The 15,668-nt window shown below is 43.2% G+C and overlaps 1 protein-coding gene across 5 annotated transcripts in view; it reads right to left on the bottom strand.

Moving 5' to 3' along the window:
- shroom3 (shroom family member 3) overlaps window positions 1-15,668 on the bottom strand; it is a 100,479-nt gene that overhangs the window by 25,105 nt on the left and 59,706 nt on the right. For 4 of the 5 annotated variants that reach the window (XM_075456183.1, XM_075456182.1, XM_075456185.1 and 1 more), the window contains 12 exons: window positions 12,751-12,969; window positions 10,978-11,297; window positions 10,652-10,898; window positions 8,267-8,316; window positions 7,719-8,148; window positions 5,664-5,939; window positions 4,374-4,797; window positions 3,198-3,331; window positions 2,913-3,062; window positions 1,759-2,213; window positions 411-635; window positions 144-324 (listed from right to left, as the gene is read on the bottom strand). In XM_075456183.1, the coding sequence (XP_075312298.1) occupies window positions 144-324; window positions 411-635; window positions 1,759-2,213; window positions 2,913-3,062; window positions 3,198-3,331; window positions 4,374-4,797; window positions 5,664-5,939; window positions 7,719-8,148; window positions 8,267-8,316; window positions 10,652-10,898; window positions 10,978-11,297; window positions 12,751-12,969 (3,111 nt within the window). The remainder of the gene's footprint in view (window positions 1-143; window positions 325-410; window positions 636-1,758; window positions 2,214-2,912; window positions 3,063-3,197; window positions 3,332-4,373; window positions 4,798-5,663; window positions 5,940-7,718; window positions 8,149-8,266; window positions 8,317-10,651; window positions 10,899-10,977; window positions 11,298-12,750; window positions 12,970-15,668) is intronic. The other variant, XM_075456184.1, reaches the window with a different exon arrangement.

Raw genomic sequence — 15,668 nt, 5'->3', positions numbered from 1 at the left:
TTTTTAAGCAAAATACACCTAATTTTTGTACTTTTTTTCCTTGTTTTTGAAAGCTGGCTTTTTGCAGTGCAGGCCTAAAATATCATCCTAACAGGGTAAAAACAGCTAGCTGGTGGCAGGTTCTGGTGGCAGGTTCTGGTTACCTTGGCGACGGGTGCGCCGGAGGCCTGGGCGTGGTCACCCTGCCCGGGTAGAAGAGGTTGGACTGGAGGCTCCGTAGGTCAGCTCCAGCAGGAAGGGTTGAGCAGAGGCCATCCGGACCGTAGTCCTGGAGCGAGAGAAGGCTGGAGGTGGAGGAGAGGCTGACGGTGTCCGAGTAACAGCCTGAAAACGCAGAGAGATTAAGAATAAAGAAATAAAAATAAAAAGCCCAGAGACGGAAACACTTGGGTTGGATTAGAGCTGCTCACCCGTTAGGCTGCTGCTCTGTTCAGGCTGGACGTACGCACTGCGAGGCCTCGGTCCACTCCTCTGTCCCGCCTCTTCTCGCCTCGCTCCCCTCTTCCTCTCCACGTACTCGAACAGCGCCTCCTGCCGAACCTGCCGCAGGTCAGGTCTCGACACGGCGCCCTGAGGAACCCCGACACGACTCGCTGCGAGTTCAAACATCTTCCGCCGGTCCGCCACACTGGATTCTGAGAAGAAACGAGCAAAGTTTGAACCTAAAGTTCATCTATTCTGTGGGAAAAACCTGAGCTGTCGAATAAAAAAATGTTAACTAAATTAACATTTTTAATCTAATTAATCACATGATTTCCCTGATTAATCACGATTAATCGTAATTGTACGCAGAATCCAAAAATGAATCCAAAAGTAGCGTATAGCTTTTAGCATTTAGCTTTATTTTAAATGTGCTGCCATATGAATGAAAGTGCCATAACATTTGTTGTGCAAACACACTTTTAACATCAGCATCTTTCTGTAGTTTTTATGTAGAAGCCTCGCTCCACTGTCTGTTTCCTTGAATGACTTGCTGCTATCAGTTGTGTGTTTTGCCTTTAAGTGATATTTTAGACTGGAACTACTACGCTGAGAAGACAATTCAACTTGGCAGAGTTTACAGATGACTTTGGTTCTGTCGACTCCGCCGTCTGGAAGAACTTTAAAATGAAAATGGCCGAGTAAAAGTTCCGTACCCTTCTCCATGTTTGGTGGATCCGCCGATTACTTTCTTTTCCTGTTCCACAGCAGACAGCAACAGACTTTTACAAAATAAAAGCCTGTGAGCAACAGACTTTTACAGAATAAAAGCCTGTGAGTAACAGACTTTTACAAAATAAAAGCCTGTGAGCAACAGACTTTTACAAAATAAAAGCCTGTGAGCAACAGACTTTTACAAAATAAAAACCCGGTTCGAGTCCCACATCGGACGGCCCTGTGCTGCATGTTGTTCCCCCTCTCTCTGCCCCCTGCTTCCTGTCTCTCTGAACTTTCCATTAAAGGCACAAAAGCCCCAACTTTATTTTTTTTTTTTAAATTTTTAAATTTTTAAAAATAAACAAATAAATAAATAAACAAACCTGCGTTAATGTGCAATTAAATATTTATCGGCGTTAAATAATCAACTAGTTAACGCGATAATAACGAGTAAACTCGCCCAGCCCTAAAGAAAAAAGCAATTTTTTTTGGGGCATTTTCTTTCTTTTACAGTAAATGTGAATAACAGAAGAAATAAAAATAACATGGTAAGCATATCGGGGTTATAGCCAGACAACAGATGATATAATATTCAGGTAGGTTTTGTAAAAGCTTGCTCACCACGAGACAGAGGAGTTTTACCTCCTCCACGCCGGAACAGGGCAGCAGTCTCAGCATCCGAGACCCCGACCTCGTTCATGTTCTCCGGCTCCGAGTACGAACGCTTCTTCTGGTCCGCCGTCAGACGCTTGCGGCCGCAGATCCTCGTCAGAGGAAGAGGTCCAACCGGTGGAACGCTGGGAAGAGCCGGTGGGCTCGGACCTCGAACGTCAGGACTGACCACGTACCTCTCCTTTGGCGTGTGAGGGGAAGTGACGGGCGGCAGCGACGGCGGCGGCGTGATGACGACGCCCAGTGGTTTGGGCAGGGTTTTCGGGCCTTTTTTCTCCAGTGAGTGGTATTTGGCAGGGACGGGTGGAGGCGGGGGGCTCACTGAGGAGCTGAAGTCTCTTCGTCTGAAGGAAGTGGACCAAAGGACATTAGACTGGACATCTTTCAAGGATTCCCTGTAAGATCTGGTGAGAGACAAGTTTTCCAGCATCAGGATAGTGACACCGACATGCTGAAGGACTGAAACCGCATACTTCTCCTACTACTCCCACTGACTTTTTGAGTTAGTATGCGAGTTTGAGTCAGCGAGAAGTTCCCGGATGCATACTAGATTCTCCGAAATGTTGGGTATGCATCATGAGGTTACTACTCATACTCAAACTACCCAAGATGCAACGTAACGTGACGTCGCCGATCGTCATTTCCTGTCAAAACGGCAGTTTCAAGCTAGCTACAACGAGGGTAGGTTCACTTCCTGTTTTCAAAACAAAAGCACCAATTGTATGGTAATGGCTTTCCCTATGATAAAAGGCAACGGGTATTTTATTTTGTGAAAATAACCGGAAGTGCGTTGCTCACTGCGGCTAGCTTTAGTAGCGCCGAATTCGTGGGAACAAAATGGTAAACAGCCGGTATTTTGTCAGGTTTTCAACACGTTGGGGATCTAAACGAATACTTTCTCACCTGAAAATGTTTCAAATGTTGCTAAAGTTTACAGAGTTTAGAGCTTAAGAGAAATCAGCTTCAGGCTCGGCTGGTTTCGGCTCGGGCAGGAGCGAAATGCATTGTGGGTAAACGCTCTGCATACTGTCTGATCGATGAGTATGCAGTATGTAGTATGTAGTATGCAGCCAGAGTTTCCTGCGGTGCTGGGGAACCCTGACCTGTTGGAGGACGTGTCCTGCAGAGGGTCCGTTATTTCTTGGATTTCCTGTCTCCAGGGGAGGTCTTTGTTGGCGTCTCCTTCCTTTGAGCAATGCAGCTGGAAGCTGCTGCGGCTCCTCTGCAGTGCTGACGTGGGATCTCCTGGGATCCTGGACACCAAACAGAAATTCACCCGCATATTTAATTCAAAATATATCTCTAAACGCCAGCAAACTTGCCCGGGGAGTCCAACAGAACAGGGGTTAAACAGTTTTGCCGATGACTGCAGATCGAGTTGTTTTTACCTATATTTCATGTACTCATTAACACCTCCTCTGTAGCTCATCGTCCTGTGGGCTTTGATCCCTTTGGTGCTTCTCTCGAGCATACTTCTCAGGTCCTCTGCTCCACAGGAGGCGCCGCGGCTTTTCTCAGACATCTGATTCAAAATCAGAAAAACACAAAGTGGTGATTCTGTGAAACAGCTAACTTATTTATTGCAAATGTACATACTGTATTTATTCTCATCCACAGCCTTTTTTTTTTAACCACCCGTACTCAAATTCTATTCTTACTGTTCTGTGTTTCTAATTTTATTCTTTTATGTTATTGTTGAGTGTTGTACTTTGTGAGTGAAGTTTAACCGGAGTCATATTCCTCATTTGTTTACTCAAACCTGGCCAATAAAGCTGATTCTGATTCTGATTCTGATTATTAGAGCGACATCTTCACTTTTAGGAACCGAATGTTCAGGATTAGGAAAGTCTGTACTCGGGCGTATCGATTATTTTTTTATTAATAGCAAACTTTATTTAACAGTCAGACGTTACAATTAGTGAAAACACAGAACATTAATATAATACAACACAATGCCAGGGGGTCACATTCTGCTAAACAGTGATAAATTAGTTCATAAAAATGTGATATAAAGTGCACAGCTCTCACGTTTGTGACATGTTCGTTTGTTTCTGTTTGTCTACCACCAATCAGTGACGATTCATGTCAAACCATGTAAGTGTATCGAATCGTATCGAATCGCAGCGAATCATATCGAATCATATCGTAGCGAATCGTATCGAATCGTATAATATCGAATCATATCGAATCATATCGTAGCGAATCGTATAATATCAAATCATATCGAATCGTATCGTATCGAATCGAGTCGTAGCGAATCATATCGTATCGAATCATATCGTATCATATTGTATTGTATCGAATCATAGAATCGAAGCGAATCGTATCGAATCGTATCGTATCGTATTGAATCGTTGGCTGAATATCGTGTATCGAATCATATCAAATCGTATCATTGGCTGAATATTGTGTATCGTATCGAATCGAATCGTTGGCTGAATTTCGTGTATCGTATTGTGAGATTAGTGTATTGCTACAGCGTTTAGTCTTGGCAGCTCAAAAACATATACGGAACCAATCAAATGTTTGGACACTCATTAAAGAAGGATGAAAGCGTGTGTTACCTGCAGTTGAGCAGCTTTGCTGTGCGAGTGGCTGTGAGCGCATGGTTTACCGCTGCGCTCCCGGCGCTCAAAACGACTGACTTTCTCCAAAACAGAGAGGCTGCAGGTTGGCCCCTGGTTGCCATCGTTCAGGCTACCGTTGTCATGGCTACTGCCAGAGAAAACGCTGTCGGGGCTGGCGCATCGCTGGACCTCAGCAAGGGCGTTCTCCAGGCGGGTCAGCGGGTGCTCTCTGTCCTGGTCCCTGTTGTTCCAGGACTGGTACTGAGCAGCGGCTGAGTCACTAAAGTGACGAGCCGAAGGCTGCAAGGCGGAGGTAGGCGGAGCCTGAGGGTGAACAGGCATGTGGCACTGTGGCACCTGCCCCTGGGCGAGCCTAGGGGATGTCACGGGCTCCGAATGAACACTGCTTTGGTCCACTGATCTGAGGGGAAAGTAGCCAAAAGAGGAGATGCAGGAGAAGAAGTAAGACTTAAGGAAGTGATGGAGGGCATTATCTCTGACATCGACCAACTTCCCCTGCTACATTTAAGGTAAACAAAAGAAACTTGTGCTAAAGAAAAAAAAAATGGACCAGACTCAGTGAATAATTCCCTATACTCCCTACCTGTATAATATAGATCAGTGAGCAGTGCTGACCAACATGTCAAGAGGTAAAGATAAGTAGGAATGGGATTCAAACCCTGGTTCGGGTAGGGGGTAATGAAAGTATAGAGGGTGCCAGAAGTGGAGGCAGGACAAGACACACTAGCAGATTCAACAAACAAACTCACCTAAACAGTCCTATAATCACTAAAAATGCCAGCAAAAACAAAGCCATACATGCCAACTCACCTAAAATGGCCGCCTGGTTTCAAAAGCCTCACATGGGCCCCACCCTGCACTTAAATATCCTGAAATTTCTTCTTTGCTTCTTCCAAGAGTCTGTTTACCCTAAGCGCTCCCCCTGCTGGACCCCCAGCTGCTATTGCTTCTTCTAATCCAAATCCACTGACTGGACTTTACTGCCTCATCTGACACTTCCTTCACTATTTTTCTCACACTCTGTCCACTTACACCCAGCTCCCTCAGCAATGAGACAACAGACTTTGCAACAAATCCTCTACATCCTACTTCCACTGGACAGATTCTAACTTTCCATCCTCGCTGCTCCGCTTCTGGCCCCAACTCCACATATCTAAGCTTTTTCCTTTCATATGCTTTTGCTACCAATTCCTCCCAAGGAACAGTCAGCTCTATGAAATATATTTACATATGGTAAATCGACAACACGATTCATGCATGCTGTACCTGCTCCTGTCTCCCCAGTACTGGACAAGCGTGTGGGGCTCACTTCTCTCCTGTGAGGACGGTTTAGGGTCAGTGTGGACTCGAGTATTATGGAAGTCCTGGTTCTGTTCTTGATGGAGTCCCTGGCTTGCATGAGAATGGGGGCATTGGAAGCCCTGACTGTAAGTTCCCTGGTGATTTAGGGGTCTTTGGGCCCCAGTCTGTCCCTCCGATTCCCCTCCAGGAGCTTTCATGTGTGGTCTGGAGGGCCCAGCCTTATACTGTTGCTGTTGATGCCTGATAAAAATACAAGAATGGGTTACCATTAGTAGGCCTGTCACGATAACAAATTTTGCTGGTCGATAAATTGTCTCAGAAATTATTGCGATAAGCGATAATATTGTCGTTCTGAGATAATTTTCATCTAATACAATGATAATGGTATAATAATGCAGGTACACCTTTTCAAAGAGAAATAAACTTTTATTTTTAAAGAATATTTAACACTAGAACACAATAAATGACCAAAAACAATAAATGAAATGGACTAAAGTCTGTCAAATGTTTGCAGCATTCGTTGAAATGCTGGCTTTTCCACGATGCTAAAGGGCAGCATCTCTTTAGCATTGAAGCTAACTACAGTCTGTGAGTGTAATCCATTTCGCACTGTCCTGTTTGTACTTGGTTTGTCGACTAAACGCCCCAGTGACTGTGCTCTGTCGGGAAGAGGAAGACGGCCCACTTGTTGTGTTTTTTTTCCCCAACTGGGAAAACTGCAGCGGACGATTGTGTTTTAGACGCATGTTTGTTGTGTTGCCGCTTTTAATTGCGACTGTTTTCTAACAAATGCGACACACCAACTCGCACACGTTCAGCGGTTCACCGCGGGCATTCGGTTTAAATCCGATACGCTCCCACACTGCAGCTGTCGCATTTGGCTTAGAAACCAGTTCCATCTTTTTAGCCTACTCGAACTCGCAGCTAGCTTTCTCTCTGGCCGGTGCCTACCGGGATACTTCTCAGGCGGCTCTTTAGCTACACTCTGTGGTAGGCTAAGTGGCGTCGAACAGGGGGGAAAAGTCAGACTGATTCACAGGGTCCAGCCTACAGGGGGGACCCTAAGGGAAATTTTCTTCTTCTTTTGTTTTTTAAAAATGATTTTTTTAATAATGTCAATATATGTTGGTAATTTATGCAAATCCAATGTTCTCTGGAAATACATCTGTTGAAATGTATATCCCAGCCTGCAAACAGGCCATAATCTATATCAGACGCCCCCATTATCAGTGCACATTGGTTTAGTCCGCCTTCTGGCGGACTTTTGATTGTACAATAAATTTCACTCACTTCATTATAAGGCATTAAGCAGCAGCCGGCATATGAAAGATGTCATACAAAAAAAAATCAGGCTTTCAGAAAAGAAAAGAAAGGCAGAGGCAGCAAAAGAGAGACAGAGGGGAAAAAATTAAGGAAAGCAACTGCTGATTTCTTTCCCAAGAAAGGTGAGCCCAAATGTCAAAATTACAGCCTACAGTAACTGATATTCCCATTCCCATTCCGTTGCATACCACTGTGATAGCAGCCGAAGTCAAATAATTAAAAAATAATCTCTCATTTTGTTGGCTACCACATAATTGTGATATAGAAGCCATATTTGTCTTAAATGTATTTATTTTAATAATACCTATTAGCCTATACAAATGTCCCAAAAGCCTGACATAGGGTCGATGTTGGTACAAATATGCATGGTAGTGGTTGTTCCTGGGGCCCCAAATTTGGTGCTACGCCCCTGGGTAGTAGCCCCGCCTCCCCCACACACCATGTGACTGACATGAGGGTTCACTCATTACTCTTAATGACCCGAGAGGGTGAGAGAGAGAGACGAGGAAAACAAACAAGCATGCAAATGGCCAGAAAAATGATCGAGCTAATTTTAATTATCATGCGATTAATTGATTTATTGAATATCTCGACAGGCCTAACCATTAGGAACCATTATCAAAACAGACTTAAAGAGGAAATAATGAGGCATGAAGGAATCTGCTCATGGAGGGATTTGAAACACTCAAACATCACCTGTCGGCCTCATGTGCTCGAGTCCTGAGCTGTGCAGAGGAAGATGTGGAAGCTAAGGAAGCTGAGGACCGGGGGTACGGTGCAGAGGTGTTATTCTGGTGGCCATTCTCTGCAGCCGATGTCCGTTCCCCCCCGCCGACAGCATGAAGTCCTTGTGCCTGCTGTCGGTGGCTCTCCTTGGCCAGGGAGGGGTATACCTGGCCCGGGCTGGGACTGGAGCCGGGCATTTGCGCGTAGTGGGGCTCAGGCTGGGGAACGGGGTACACGCTGGTGGGAAGAATGAGTCGGCTGGACTGGGACGTCGGACCCGCAGGCGGGGATGGGGGCTGGGGATACCCTCCACCCTGCCGGGGCTTGGTGGTGGGACTGCTCTCTGGACTCTTCTCGATCACAGTGTGGAGCTGGCCTTCTGCACCGTAAGAACCTCTGGCTGGAACCACAGTATTGACATCAGTGTTGGTCAATTTTCAGAGTAGCTGGATCCTGGTTAGATTTCCCAAAGCCATGAGTACAACCGTGGAGAAAAAAAAGAAAACTATCCACTGTACCTGAGGCAACGGGGCCACTGGAGTGATGCCCAGAACCTTTCTGCAGAGACCTGAGCGACAAAATCGCATTAGTTACACATTTAATTTCATTTAAGAAGCTCAAATGTCACAATGACGGCTGAAATGCAACTGAACAGATCATCCTTCACGGTCCGATTTTATTTTGGAAACATTGGGCCTCATGCAAGAACCGTTCGTACGAGTGATTTAAGAGAATTTGGCGCTATCACCATACATCTTTTAGTATTTTACGTTTTCTTTCAGGTACGAACAGAATTTACGAGTGATCCAGACCTGTCGTAGGAGTTTCCTAAAACAGTCCGCTGTTATTCCAATCACGTTTGCTTGACTAATGGATTGTCTATTAAATTACTTTGAAGCAAACATAAATAAATATATACATTATACCCCATAATGATGCTGACATTATTCTGTTTGACTTAAATTATGCACTAATTGAAGGTTAATTTGACTCTGTATATTGGATGCCTTAGCTCGTCAGGCTCTTGGAAGAGAGCGCGTGTTCCGAGACCGTGTAGATATCCTGCGGAGAAAGACGAATGGCTGACATTGCGATTAAAATTGCCAAGGACTGTGCTGCTGCATATATGCAGCTTGCTAGAGCCACAACTCCAGAGAGAAACACGCCGATCAAACCCAATTCCACCACACGTCCAGGTGCTCACCACTCTTGGATTTTTGGCCACTGGAACCTTTCAGAGGGAGATTGGAGATAGATCGGTGTCCCAGTCCTCTGTGAGTCGTGTGTTCCCCTTGGTCATCAAAACTCTCATCAGTTCATCACCCATGGTACATCAGATTCCCCATACACCGCTGTCCAACAAGTACAAATTAAGAGGGACTTTCATGCCGTGGCTGGACTGCCAAACATAATCGGAGCAACAGACTGCACACATATACGCATCAAAGCACCCGTGAGCTGAAGGCCAGGTGGGTGTGTCTCCATACAGCGTTTATTTTCATATCCAACCATTTCTTTTTTATTTCGGGGACATTATGAACTACAGGTGACACTGAATTAACAGCACTCGTAATTGCTTCCCATTTCTTGGCTTTAGCAGGTCCCGTAATTCCACTGCTGACACTGCTAAAAATGACAGATTTTCCTTTTTGGATATCTGAAAGCAGAACTTCAGTCTCAGAGCCCCTAAAGTTGTTCTTTCTGGATCTCTGAAAGCAGAACTTCAGTCCCAAAGCCCCTAAAGTTGTTCTTTCTGGATCTCTGAAAGCAGAACTTCAGTCTCAGAGCCCCTAAAGTTGTTCTTTCTGGATCTCTGAAAGCAGAACTTCAGTCTCAAAGCCCCTAAAGTTGTTCTTTCTGGATCTCTGAAAGCAGAACTTCAGTCTCAGAGCCCCTAAAGTTGTTCTTTCTGGATCTCTGAAAGCAGAACTTCAATCTCAGAGCTTCTAAAGTTGTTCTTTCTGGATCTCTGAAAGCAGAACTTCAGTCTCAAAGCCCCTAAAGTTGTTCTTTCTGGATCTCTGAAAGCAGAACTTCAGTCTCAGAGCCCCTAAAGTTGTTCTTTCTGGATCTCTGAAAGCAGAACTTCAATCTCAGAGCTTCTAAAGTTGTTCTTTCTGGATCTCTGAAAGCAGAACTTCAATCTCAGAGCTTCTAAAGTTGTTCTTTCTGGATCTCTGAAAGCAGAACTTCAGTCTCAGAGCCCCTAAAGTTGTTCTTTCTGGATCTCTGAAAGCAGAACTTCAGTCTCAGAGCCCCTAAAGTTGTTCTTTATGGATCTCTGAAAGCAGAACTTCAGTCTCAGAGCCTCTAAAGTTGTTCTTTCTGGATCTGTGAAAGCAGAACTTCAGTCTCAGAGCCCCTAAAGTTGTTCTTTATGGATCTCTGAAAGCAGAACTTCAGTCTCAGAACCCCTAAAGTTGTTCTTTATGGATCTCTGAAAGCAGAACTTCAGTCTCAGAGCCCCTAAAGTTGTTTGTTTTGGATCTCTGAAAGCAGAACTTCAGTCTCAGAGCCCCTAAAGTTGTTTTTTCTGGATCTCTGAAAGCAGAACTTCAGTCTCAAAGCCCCTAAAGTTGTTCTTTCTGGATCTCTGAAAGCAGAACTTCAATCTTAGGTATAATCTATGGTATTATTTTGGGCGTGGAGTATGAAAATTTACTATCCTCGTGCACGTGCACTTAAATACGCACGGGTGGCATTCATCATAAATTTTACGCAGGTCGTTTACACACTTTTTCCGAAGTTAAGAGCGTTTGTTGAATCTGACGTGGCGTGTTCGTACGAAAAAAGTGAGAAATTTAGAATAAAAATACGAAAATGTTCTTGCATGAGGCCCAATGTTAGCGCTAAGCTAACAGCTAACGTTGAGCTAACAGCTAACGTTGAGCCCCCTTGCTCACCGCAGTGAGCGAGCGTGCTCGAGACTGGACCAGGAGTTTGGCCTCTCGTGGTTCCTGATGGCGGCGTAGCTGTCGCTGCGCCGCGGCGGAGCGGGGGCCCCCCTCAGGCTCTCGTACGAGCTGTGGCTCACCGCCGGGCCCCAAATCGGCCCCACGCTGTGTCTGTTTGAAGCCGGCACGCCACCACTGTTGCCGCCACTGTTTTTGCCACCGGTGGTGCCACGGTAACGGACCCCGCCGACTGAACCTGGAGCGCAGAGGGAAAACCGTGTCGTTAATTAAAAATGACGACACCAGAAAAACTTTTAGCGGAACGGAAACTTCACCCTGGAGATCTCTGCTTTGTCCCGATCGCACGGCTCCTCTGGCGTCGCTGTTGCCTAGCAACGCAGCGGGGTTGGAGCTCAGCTCGTGCTCTTGCGAGAGGCCCTGCTGGGCGTCATAAACTGTCTGCACATAACGTATGTCAGCCTGCAGCATCTCCGCACTCCCGCCTGCCTTCTGGGGGACGGTCTCCAGCGAGTAGGAGCGCTCCGGGCTGAACGAGGGGGTGGAGGCGAGGTACTCCGGGATGCTGGAGCTGGTGGAGAAGGACGAGTAGGCCGAGTCTCGCTTGCTGTGCAGGTGGTCGATGCTGTTCGAGGACCTGGAGCGTGAAAAATCGTCTTAAAAGTGATGGTAATACTGGGCTACCACATGTAGCTTACAAAATCCCATGTCAATGTGTATTAGAAGTTATTTAAGTTATTTAAAGGGATAGTTCGCCTCTTTTGACATGAAGCTGTATGACATCCCATATCAGCAACATCATTTCTGAACATCTTCTTACCCCCTGCTGCGTCCTGTGAGCAGAGTTCCAGCCTCGTTTTGGTGTTGATGAAGGTAGTCCGGCTAGTTGGCTGGGGTTTAAAAAATAAAGCGTTTTGCTTCTCAACACAATATGCGTTCAACAGAGTAATACATTTGCATCACAAAATCGTTGTCCAGGAAAAAGTCAGAGCTCACAATCTCTTGGCCCTATTTTCTCTCCCTTCGTATCACTGCCTGCTGTGCAGACCGAAGCGCAGACCGAGCAGCAAACACCGTAACAGGCACGGCTGTCGGCAGGCGTCTTTCCTTTCCTTTAATTTCCTTTTTCTTTCCTTTCCTTTCGTTTCCTTTTGTTTTATTTCTTTTCTTTTCCTTTCCTTCTCTTTCTTCTCTTTCTTTCCTTTCCTTTCCTTTCGTTTCCTTTTGTTTCCTTTCTTTTCTTTTCCTTTCCTTCTCTTTCTTCTCTTTCTTTCCTTTCCTTTCGTTTCCTTTTGTTTCCTTTCTTTTCTTTTCCTTTCCTTCTCTTTCTTTTCTTTCCTTTCCTTTCCCTTTTGTTTCCTTTCCTTTCCTTTCCTTTCCTTTCCATTCCTTCTCTTTCCTTTCCTTTTCTTTTGTTTACCTGCTGTGCAGACCGTGCAGACCGAGCAGTCCCCTGCTTCCGAGCAGCAAACACCGTAACAGGCGCGGCTGTCGGCAGCAGGCAGTGATACGAAGGGAGAGAAAATAGGGCCAAGCGATTGTGAGGTCTGACTTTTTCCTGGAGAACCATTTTGTGATGCATATGTATTACTCTGTTGAACGCATATTGTTTTGAGAAGCAAAACGCTTTATTTTTTAAACCCCAGCCAACTAGCCGGACTACCTTCATCAACACCAAAACGAGGCTGGAACTCTGCTCACAGGACGCAGCAGGGGGTAAGAAGATGTTCAGAAATGATGTTGCTGCTATGGGATGTTACACAGCTTCATGTCAAAAGAGGTGAACTATCCCTTTAAGCTCTGGAAAGAGACTGAAAGAGTCTCCCTAAGCTGAGAGGAAACTTGCTCTGATCGTCAGGAACGACCAACTTCATTCATCATTTATCAATAAATCATTATTGTGAAAATAGTAGAGGTGACACAGTCACAGCTCACTCAGGCTTCTCTATCAAATGACAAGTCAAGTTGTACTTAAATCTATACTGATTGCTACGATCTTTTCATTAATAAGTCAGTTTATTTATATTCTATTTTCCTGTTTGCTCTCTAATAAATGATTATCCATCGTATTTATTTTTCTTTAAACCAACCTGGCAGAGGACAACTGGTGGCACGACGAGTAAGCTGAGTGGGGTCCGGTGTTTCCATGGTGACCCAGTGGATGCTGATGCTGGGTTGCCGAGTGATTCTGGGAGGACAGGGGGCGGTCCAGGCTCTCCATGCTGCCTCTTGAGCTGTACTGGTCCGGACTCTTCCTCAGGTAGCCCCCACCAGAGTCAAACCCACCGGACAGGTCAGTTGTGGAGGCACTGGGAGATGGAGGCAAATGGAGAGGAAATCTAAGTAAATCAGTTAGCTGAGCATGCTAACAGCTACACAACAACAATGCTAAGCTACAAATATCTACTATCTTTAACTGTGACCGTAAGGTTCTAAGTAAAATATAATTCAGTGCTTTGAGTTAGCTAAGAGCAGCATGCTAACAGCTACGCAACAGCAATGCTAAGCTACAACTATCTACTATCTTTAAATGTGACAGTAAGGTTCTAAGTAAAATATAATTCAGTGCTTTGAGCTAGCTAAGAGCAGCATGCTAACAGCTACGCAACAGCAATGCTAAGCTACAAATATTTACTATTATTATTATTATTTTTTTTACAATATCTTTATTGAATTTTCTTTGTAAAAAAAAGGTCATACAAGAACAAAAAACAACGGACAAGAGTAAAATAATGCAGAAGTGTACCAACATACATCGTCAGGTCCAGTACAACAGTACCAACCGACTGAAACACAAACATGGCGGTCAGAGAGCTTAAATATCTACTATTTTTTAAAAAGAAACATCTTTAACTGTGACAATAAGGTTATTGTGGATGAGATTTTTAGCCCTTTTTTAAGTATCTGAACAGCATATTCAACAGAGTTTTGTGCAGATTATAATAAAGGTTCTTTCTACTCATTTAACTTCTCAGGGTGTTCAGATTTGTGTTGCTGTCATAACTTTTCTGGACAGAGCTCCTTCTCTCGCAGGCCAGTAAAAATGGCCACAACGTTTAGCCGTTTGCAGTAGCTGCTGGTGGTGCAGCTGGTGGTGCAGCTTGAATGCGTTACTCCCTCGGTCTGAATAACCGGCCGGAATGTGAGCAAAGAGTGTTGACGTCACAGTGTGACCCAGCAAGTCCTTCAGCCGAACACAATGCAATTACTGCCCTGGAAAAGAGGTCAGCGTTCGCATCTTCTTTCCTCTGATTTAGTCTAACTTTTGTATTTACAGTCTAACTTTTGTTTTTAGAGTCTAACTTTTGTGTTTAGAGCCTAACTTTTGTTTTTAGGGTCTAACTCTTGTTTTTAAGAGTCTAACTTTTGTTTTTAAGAGTCTAACTTTTGTTTTTAGAGTCTAACTTTTGTTTTTAGAGTCTAACTTTTGTTTTTAGAGTCTAACTTTTGTTTTTAGGGTCTAACTCTTGTTTTTAGAGTCTAACTTTTGTTTTTAGGGTCTAACTTTTGTTTTTATTGTCTAACTCTTGTTTTTAAGAGTCTAACTTTTGTTTTTAGAGTCTAACTTTTGTTTTTAGAGTCTAATTTTTGTTTTTAGCGTCTAACTTTTGTTTTTAGCGTCTAACTCTTGTTTTTAGAGTAACTTTTGTTTTTAGCGTCTAACTTTTGTTTTTAGGGTCTAACTTTTGTTTTTAGAGTCTAACTTTTGTTTTTAGGGTCTAACTTTTGTTTTTAGAGTCTAACTCTTGTTTTTAGAGTCTAACTTTTGTTTTTAGAGTCTAACTCTTGTTTTTAAGAGTCTAACTCTTGTTTTTAGAGTCTAACTTTTGTTTTTAGGGTCTAACTCTTGTTTTTAAGAGTCTAACTCTTGTTTTTAGAGTCTAACTTTTGTTTTTAGAGTCTAACTCTTGTTTTTAGAGTCTAACTTTTGTTTTTAGAGTCTAACTCTTGTTTTTAGAGTCTAACTTTTGTTTTTAGCGTCTAACTTTTGTTTTTAGAGTCTAACTCTTGTTTTTAGAGTCTAACTCTTGTTTTTAGAGTCTAACTTTTGTTTTTAGGGTCTAACTCTTGTTTTTAGAGTCTAACTTTTGTTTTTAGGGTCTAAGTCTTGTTTTTAGAGTCTAACTTTTGTTTTTAGAGTCTAACTTTTGTTTTTAGGGTCTAAGTCTTGTTTTTAGAGTCTAACTTTTGTTTTTAGAGTCTAACTCTTGTTTTTAGAGTCTAACTTTTGTTTTTAGCGTCTAACTTTTGTTTTTAGGGTCTAACTCTTGTTTTTAGAGTCTAACTTTTGTTTTTAGAGTGTAACTCTTGTTTTTAGAGTCTAACTTTTGTTTTTAGGGTCTAACTCTTGTTTTTAGAGTCTAACTTTTGTTTTTAGGGTCTAACTCTTGTTTTTAGAGTCTAACTTTTGTTTTTAGAGTCTAACTCTTGTTTTTAGAGTCTAATTTTTGTTTTTAGCGTCTAACTTTTGTTTTTAGGGTCTAACTCTTGTTTTTAGGGTCTAACTTTTGTTTTTAGAGTAACTTTTGTTTTTAGAGTCTAACTTTTGTTTTTAGAGCCTAACTTTTGTTTTTAGAGTCTAACTCTTGTTTTTAGAGCCTAACTTTTGTTTTTAGGGTCTAACTCTTGTTTTTAGAGTCTAACTTTTGTTTTTAGAGTCTAACTCTTGTTTTTAGAGTCTAACTCTTGTTTTTAGAGTCTAACTTTTGTTTTTAGAGTCTAACTCTTGTTTTTAGAGTCTAACTTTTGTTTTTAGAGTCTAACTCTTGTTTTTAGAGTCTAACTCTTGTTTTTATTGTCTAACTTTTGTTTTTAGAGCCTAACTCTTGTTTTTAGAGTCTAACTTTTGTTTTTAGAGTCTAACTCTTGTTTTTATTGTCTAACTTTTGTTTTTAGAGCCTAACTCTTGTTTTTAGAGTCTAACTTTTGTTTTTAGAGTCTAACTCTTGTTTTTAGAGTCTAACTTTTGTTTTTAGAGTCTAACTCTTGTTTTTAGAGTCTAACTTTT

Source organism: Odontesthes bonariensis, chromosome 22, assembly GCF_027942865.1.
Source record: "Odontesthes bonariensis isolate fOdoBon6 chromosome 22, fOdoBon6.hap1, whole genome shotgun sequence".
Lineage (NCBI taxonomy): Eukaryota > Metazoa > Chordata > Actinopteri > Atheriniformes > Atherinopsidae > Odontesthes > Odontesthes bonariensis.
The sequence above is the reverse complement of the archived record's forward strand: the minus strand, read 5'-3'. Positions and strand labels throughout refer to the sequence as shown.